Source organism: Myxine glutinosa, chromosome 7, assembly GCF_964187855.1.
Source record: "Myxine glutinosa chromosome 7, kmMyxGlut1.1, whole genome shotgun sequence".
NCBI lineage: Eukaryota > Metazoa > Chordata > Myxini > Myxiniformes > Myxinidae > Myxine > Myxine glutinosa.
The window spans coordinates 65,440,709-65,447,978 of record NC_136267.1 but is presented as its reverse complement, the minus strand read 5'-3'; the positions used below and the strand labels follow the sequence as shown (position 1 = coordinate 65,447,978).

The 7,270-nt window shown below is 44.2% G+C and overlaps 1 protein-coding gene across 10 annotated transcripts in view; it reads right to left on the bottom strand.

The window, feature by feature from the left end:
* The window catches only part of MCTP1 (multiple C2 and transmembrane domain containing 1), a 264,386-nt gene extending 257,354 nt beyond the window's left edge, over window positions 1-7,032 (bottom strand). For 2 of the 10 annotated variants that reach the window (XM_068122489.2, XM_068122491.2), the window contains exon 1: window positions 6,325-6,990. Coding sequence is in view for 4 of the 10 variants with exons in the window: in XM_078781835.1 (XP_078637961.1) it covers window positions 5,978-6,101 (124 nt within the window). In the remaining 6 variants the exon portion in view is untranslated. Of the gene's footprint in view, window positions 1-5,977; window positions 6,254-6,319 lie in introns of those variants that run through there. The other 8 variants (XM_078781831.1, XM_078781834.1, XR_013624092.1 and 5 more) reach the window with 7 other exon arrangements.
* Window positions 7,033-7,270: the final 238 nt, after the last annotated feature.

The following is a 7,270-nucleotide window of genomic DNA, read 5'->3' as shown; positions in this document are numbered from 1 at the left end:
TCACAGCAGCAGGTGAGATTCCTCATTTCTGCCACAAAAGTTTTTGACTCGGAGAATTTTTTTTGAACCCCCCTACCCATTTTTTTTGAACCCATCCCCCCTATCTCAAATGATCCTTCCATCTCTGATTACATTCCATGTGCACAGCATTATGCACCACCTACACTCCTAAAGGGATATATGCTTTTTAAAATGTGATTACAAAATTATGGCTTGTATCGATCAAGCCGAGTGATCTCATACACTGAAAGATATGAAAGCACTTGCCTTATGTATCATTACGTGTTTGTGCTTCATGTGGACAATGTGGTTCCCTATGAGCTTTCCTCAATTAAAATGTCACTTTTTATAAGAATGGTACTTACATTAATGGGCCATCTACTTATTATATGCACAAAAGCCAATTTTTACTTCTTTCCAAACCTCTTCTTCTTCTTCTCTAATATGCAGTGTGTGAGAAGTACCGATCAGACATCAGACAGTTGATAGTCAGGTCTGGAATCAAACCCAGACTAGACAGCTTAGATATAACACTATCACGGCTACATCCTGGCAGGAACATCCTCTCCTAGTATGTACCACACATGTCCCTTTCTTTCTTTCCCCTTATTACCTCCACCACCAAAGGTGGATGGAGGTTATGTTTTCACTCCCATTTGTCTGTTTGTGTGTCTGTTGGTGAACAAGATATCTCAAAAAGTTGTGGACGGATTCGGACAAAATTGGATACAGAGGTTGGGTATGTGACAAGGACAAAACAATGAGATTTTGGTGAAGATCCGGATCTGAGAATTTTTAAAGTGATTCTTCAACATTGAGTGATATGGTCAAAAACTATATATAACATGATATTTCAAAAATTGTGGAGGACTTATGACAAAACTTGGTGGATGAGTTTGGGAAATTGACAAAAATAAGATGAATAGATTTTGGTTCACGACCGGATCCAGATACGACCAATCAGTGGGATACAAAACATAAACTGTCCAGCCTGGTGGAGGTATGCGCGGCACCGAGTGTCGGTTATAGTTACCTCCACTACCAAAGGTGGATGGTGGTTATGTTTTCACTCCCTGTCTGTCTGTCCGTTTGTGAATAAAATATCTCAAAAAGTTGTGGACAGATTCGGACGAAATTTGGCAGAGATGTAGCGTATGTGACAATGACGAAATGTTTAGATTTTGGTGAAGATCCAGATTTGGATTCGGCTACTAGAATTTCTTAAGTGATTCTTCACCATTGGGAGATCGGGCCAAAAACGATACATAGCAGGATATCTCAAAACGTTATGGATGGATTTGGACGAAACTTGGTGGACCGGTTGGGTGTGTGACAAGGAAGAATCGCTTCAATTTTGGTAAAGATCTATATATGGATTCGGATATGAGGATTATTTAACTTTTGAGTGATTCTTCACCATAGTGAGATAGTGCCAACAACAATACATAGCAGGATATCTCAAAAAGCTATGGATGGATTTGGACGAAACTTGTTGGACATGGTGTGTGTGTGACGAGGAATAATCAATTCAATGTTGGTGAAGACCCGGATCCGGATCCAGCTGGTAGAATTTATTCAGTGATTCTTCACCATTGAGTGATGTGGCCAACCAGGCGAAGGTTTGCTCTCTTCTGAGTGCCGGTCTAGTTCATGTTGTATTTCAATCTCCTTCGAACAGTCTTTCTCTTCTCTCCCCACTGGAGTATCCTCCATCCTTTTTCTCATCCCTCCCCCATTGTCTCTCAAATTTAATTTTCTCAATTTATCCCCCATCCATCCCCTTCAGTGTTACCAGTATGCCAGAACTATAGATAAAAGGATAAAGATAGATAAAACTAAAGATAAGCAGGACAGCCATTGAAACAGACCTCATCACACTAAAATTTGACATGTTGTCAAACATGACATTTTCTCAATTTATCCCCCATCGAGATGTTGTGGGGGGATTTGAAACGAGCTGTGCATGCAAGAAACCCCTCAAACATCGCACAGCTGAAAGAATTCTGCATGGAGGAGTGGGAAAAAATTTCTCCCAGTCGATGTCAGAGACTGGTAGACAGTTATAAGAAACGCCTTCTTGAGGTTGTTTCTGCCAAAGGGGGCAATACCACCTATTAGAGCCAAGGGTGTACTTACTTTTTCCACATGCGAAATTTGCATTTATGTTTATTTAAATTATACAATGGACTACAAAATCTAAATGTTTCATGATATTTGTTATTTTATATCACCTTTATCTATCAATATTGTTGAAATGAAGATCAAATAGCTGTATGTTGAAATATGTTGAAAAAGTCAAAACTTTACATGGGGTGTACTTACTTTTTCACGTGACTGTATATATACACTACTTGTCAAAAGTTTTAGAACACCACAATTTTTCCAGGTTTTATTGAAATTTACGCAGTTTAATGTCTCAATGGTACTCTGAAATTAAGCATAGAAGAAATAAACAATTGGAGATAAAAAAGAAATCATAGACTCATTTTGTTTAACAAAATTCAATTAAAATCTTTAACTCAGCAAAGTAGCCACCTTTTGCAGATATAACCGCCGAACACACTCGTGGCATTCTTTCTACAATGGAAATCAAATATTGTTTGGGAAGTTCTTCCCAACACTGTTGCAGAAGTTCCGACAAATGTGTTGCACTTGTAAGTTGCTTTGCTTTCACCCTTCTGTCCAGTTCATCCCAAACCAGCTCGATGGGGTTTAAGTCTGGAGACTGTGCTGGCCATTCCATGATTTGAAGCCTACCGTCTTGTTATTTTCCTCGAAGGTAGTTTTGACATAGCCTGGGGGTGTTTTTAGTGTCATTATCTTGCTGTTGGATGAACCCCTGACCAACTAGGCATATACCAGAGGGTATTGCATGGCGCTGCAAAATGCTGTGGTAGCCCTTTTGGTGCAGGGTGCCAGTCACTCTGTGCACGTCGCCGACTCTGAATACAGCAGAAGAGCCCCAGCCCATCACACTTCCTGCTCCATGTTTGACAGTTGGTGTCACACACTGAGGAACCATCCTTTCACCCACTCGATGGCATACAAAAACCCTGCGTGATGAACCAAAGATTTCAAATTTTGATTCATCGGTCCATAAGACCTTCTTCCAGTCGTCAGTAGTCCACTGGCGGTGCTTCATGGCCCAGGCAAGCCTCTTTTTCTTATTTTGCCATCTTAGTAATGGCTTTCTTACTTCCACTCGACCTGTCAAACCTGCAGCTCGAAGTCTTTTCTTCACAGTTGAAACTGAGACTTGCTTACTTCGACCAGTGTTAAGCTGTGCTTGAAGTTGTTGTCCTGTGAGCCGCCTATCACGCAAGCTGTTGACTCTCAGAAACTTGTCTTCTGATTCTGTTGTGGTTTTGGGTCTGCCAGACCTCTTCCTGTCAGAGTTTCCTCCAGTTTCCAATAGACTACTTCCTGCAGTGCAATATTGTCCAAATAATGCTTCAGAGGGTGTAATAACAGTCTGTTCCAATACTGCTTTTATACAGACAAGGGGTTTGTAATCAAGTAATCAGCAGAGGTTGGGACACCTGTAGGAATTGTTTGCATCAACTTTCAAGGCCTAATTTACTTACATTGCTGCAGAACAGCTGTAAGTTGTTAACCCATTACTTGTTCCCTGAAGAAGGCCTTTTTTTTTTACAATATAACTGTGCAATTTACATTATTTTCCCGTTTTTGCTAACCTAAACTTTTTTTTAACCTCGTGCAGTTTACTGCTTACCTTTGTACCATTTCAGGTTATTCACTGGACATTAAACTACATAAATTTCAATAAAAACTGGAAAAATTGAGGTGTTCTGTATCTTTGTTCTGCATCAATATATATATATATATATATATATATATACATAATACATATATATTGTTACGTTTTTGGTGGGTAGGCAATGATTACCTTAGAGCCAGGTAGAAGTGTATAGATTACCATCCTCCGTATGTTGTGATGAAGAAGAAGAACCCCCATGTACATAAGTAGGGATCCGGTAGACCTTGTGTCATGTAAGTGTATAAGTGTCCCCATGAGAGGGGTGGGGTTAGGTTAATTTGTTCGGGATTATGGGTAATGAATCCCCTGTATGTAATTGCCTCTGTAATTTCCCCTCTGTTCTTTATGACAATGCAGCACACACACAAAGCCAGCAATCATGCATTAATAACATTAAATAAAGCAACCGGAACAAGACATTCAACTACTGATGGCACTGCAAGCTGCCACATCACCACATCAATCAGGCAGGGCCGTAGGGCCACACCCCGAAGAGCAGGGATTCATTCGAGGAAGGCCTGCTAAGATGGGACTATTGGATTGGTGGAGCAGGCATGGGCAGTGTCGGATGACATCAGAGCCGAGAGTACAAAAGAACGGTGTCCCCGACATTTTCTCTCTTTGCTTCGGGATTTCATAAAGAATGGTCGAAGTTTACTAGTTCTTGAGTTGGGACTTTGAGAGCGAACAGTCACGGTTGTCGCCAGGGGTGTGCCGAGTTCCTGCAGACGGCCGCGGCTCATGCATTCTTTCTTTTTGGTCTGGGTCATCGGCTGAGCGGCCGCATTGTCCTTTCACTGGCTCTGGCTTAGTGCTGGCTTAGTGCTGGTCCGGGCGTTGTCTGGGTGCGCTGAGAGACGTGGGTGCTGGTGAGGCGGATGACGAGGACGAGCGCGGCTAAGTGATTGAGGGCACGCTGAGACATACTTCCCATCAGGGCCTGTGCCGCACCCGAATTGTGCGCTCAGGGACTGGATGATTCCCGACGGGGTTCAGAAGCCGCTTGCAGCTGAGTACAGAAACATTACGCATTATTTTCACCAGTTATTTTCCCCCTTGTGTATATGGGTCTGTATGGAGGCACTCCATTTAGGATACTAGTTTTATTGTGCATTTCATGTTCCCTGGCATTTCTTTTCATTAAACCTGCTTATTTATTGCACTTGAATTCCGTGTCGGTTTGAATTAATTATCGCAGGTTCGAGGACGTCTGGTGGGACCCGTGAAGGTAAGCTCTTCACCCTCCCCCCACGCGCGTATTAACTCCGCTATATTTTTGACTGAACACCTCGAAGTATAAGCTCGATCGGCAATCCGTCTGAGACCGGTCTTTATCGGCTACGGACAGGACATTCCTGGACATTCCTGGACAGGAAATGTCCTGTTTCTAGGGATTAAAATCCTCCAAGGAAATGAATAGCCAAACAGCTTACACTCCGAGGTGTTCAGTCAACAATGACGGTGTTCTTAACACACGAGGGAAAGGAGAATGACGAACTTACCTACACCGTATATACACACACACACACACATACGCTCACGCACGCACACACACACACACACACACACACACACACACACACACACACACACACACACATACGCACACACACACACACACACACACACACGCACTAGCGTCGGAACTCCTGCTCCCCTCCACCCCCATCTCAGCCCATCTTAAGTGGGAAGTTTAAATTGGTGATATTTCCACAAAGTGATTCTTCTGGAACACACTGTACACTTCCAAAAATTTGGGATATTACTGTAACCATATTTGGCCTTGCTGGGACCACATTGTATGGTTTTGTGTTATAAAATGCAATAAAAATAGCATTTTCCACAAAGTGATACGTTTTCTGGGACACACTGTACACCAAAATTATTTTTGGGACATACTGTAATCATATTTTGCCTTGCTGGACCACACTAAGATTTTTGTGATGTAAAACTGAGTGATGCCAAGTGATCATTTTTGAAGTTTCCGTCAAATACATAATTATGTATGTATATATTATGTATGTATATATGTATGTATGTATATATGTATGTATGTATATATGTATGTATATATGTATGTATATATGTATATAGGTACATATGTATATATGTATATATACATATAATATACACATATACATATAATATACACATACAGTATATTATGGGTGGATCATATATGATACAGGTAATGTATACATTTCAAATTGACCGTCATCAGGTCTCGTCCTGGGCTGTCTGACCGATGTGGACGTGATGGTCCTTGTGGCTTTGAGTGGACACTTTTATCCAGAGATCTATTCCCGTCGTACATATCGTACATCACGGCGTCACGTCCCGCGAGTTCTCCCCTCTATCTCTCGGCCGTTCCACGAGAGCGCGCAAACGGCGCAAGGGCAGAGGACACGTCCCGAGTCCGTGTACCTCTCGAGGGCGCACACGGAGCCTCACGCTTCCTCCACACTCCCAAAGGAGGACCCTGACAGCCCGGGTCCCCTCTTCTCGCTATTACACTTCCACGGAACAGATCGGAGCACTCACATCACCTGGTACGCTTCGTCCCCCCTCCGTGCTGGTCTCGCCGCAATGCCTCCGCTCCGAGGGCGTGAGTGGTCTGTGCGACGCGTCGGGGAAGTCCTTGTCCGGCGGCGTCGATGTCACGTGGAGGAGACGCACGAGCGGAGGTGAGGAGCACGCGCTCTCATTCCGAGAACGCGCTCCCGGCGGCGCGCACGTGCACTCCGACGGATGAAAAGTCGCGATTACTCCGCTGGGAGCCGAGGAGCCGGGCAGGTAGACGCCGCGTGGGAATCTTGCAGCACCGTCGATGTGCACCTTGGCCCAGGAGCAGCAGCGAGATTTTCTACGCGGCACCACACCGGCAACTCGCAACCACACCCTCCCCGCATTCCACGCACACCTTACACGTACGAGGAAGCTGCCCCGCTCACACCGCGGCCGTTTCGTCAGAATAGGTCAATTGCGTCACCGATGGAGAGTCCGATCAGGTGATATGTTGCGGGACGTCTGTATAAGCGTGTTAAGGGGTCGCGCTGCACGTGCTCTGAATACCCTTGGCCACGACCTCGTGTACACCTCGACTCGCACACCGCACTGAACTTGACGCACACACTCCTGCAGGCCCCTCATATCATTGTTCACGGATCTGCCCCCTGTTGGTTCCGCATTCCTAGCTCCCTCGGAAGACCTCGGAAGTGCGGTTTGCGCGTGCGGTCTCTGACACTCTCCGACCTCATGTGAAACACACCGCAAGCACAATGCTGCCCTCACCTGTTCACGAACACCTTTTGAATAACTTTTGGCACATTAATATAATGACTTTTCCAAGTTCCAAAGTTGCGCATCAAGTACTTCCAAGGTCAGAGTTCTGGGGTAAAGGGGGAAAGTGTAATGACCCCGTCACTCCGACCCGTAATAACACAAAATAAGGTAAATAAAGTATTGTACTTGTATGTACATTATAATACTCCC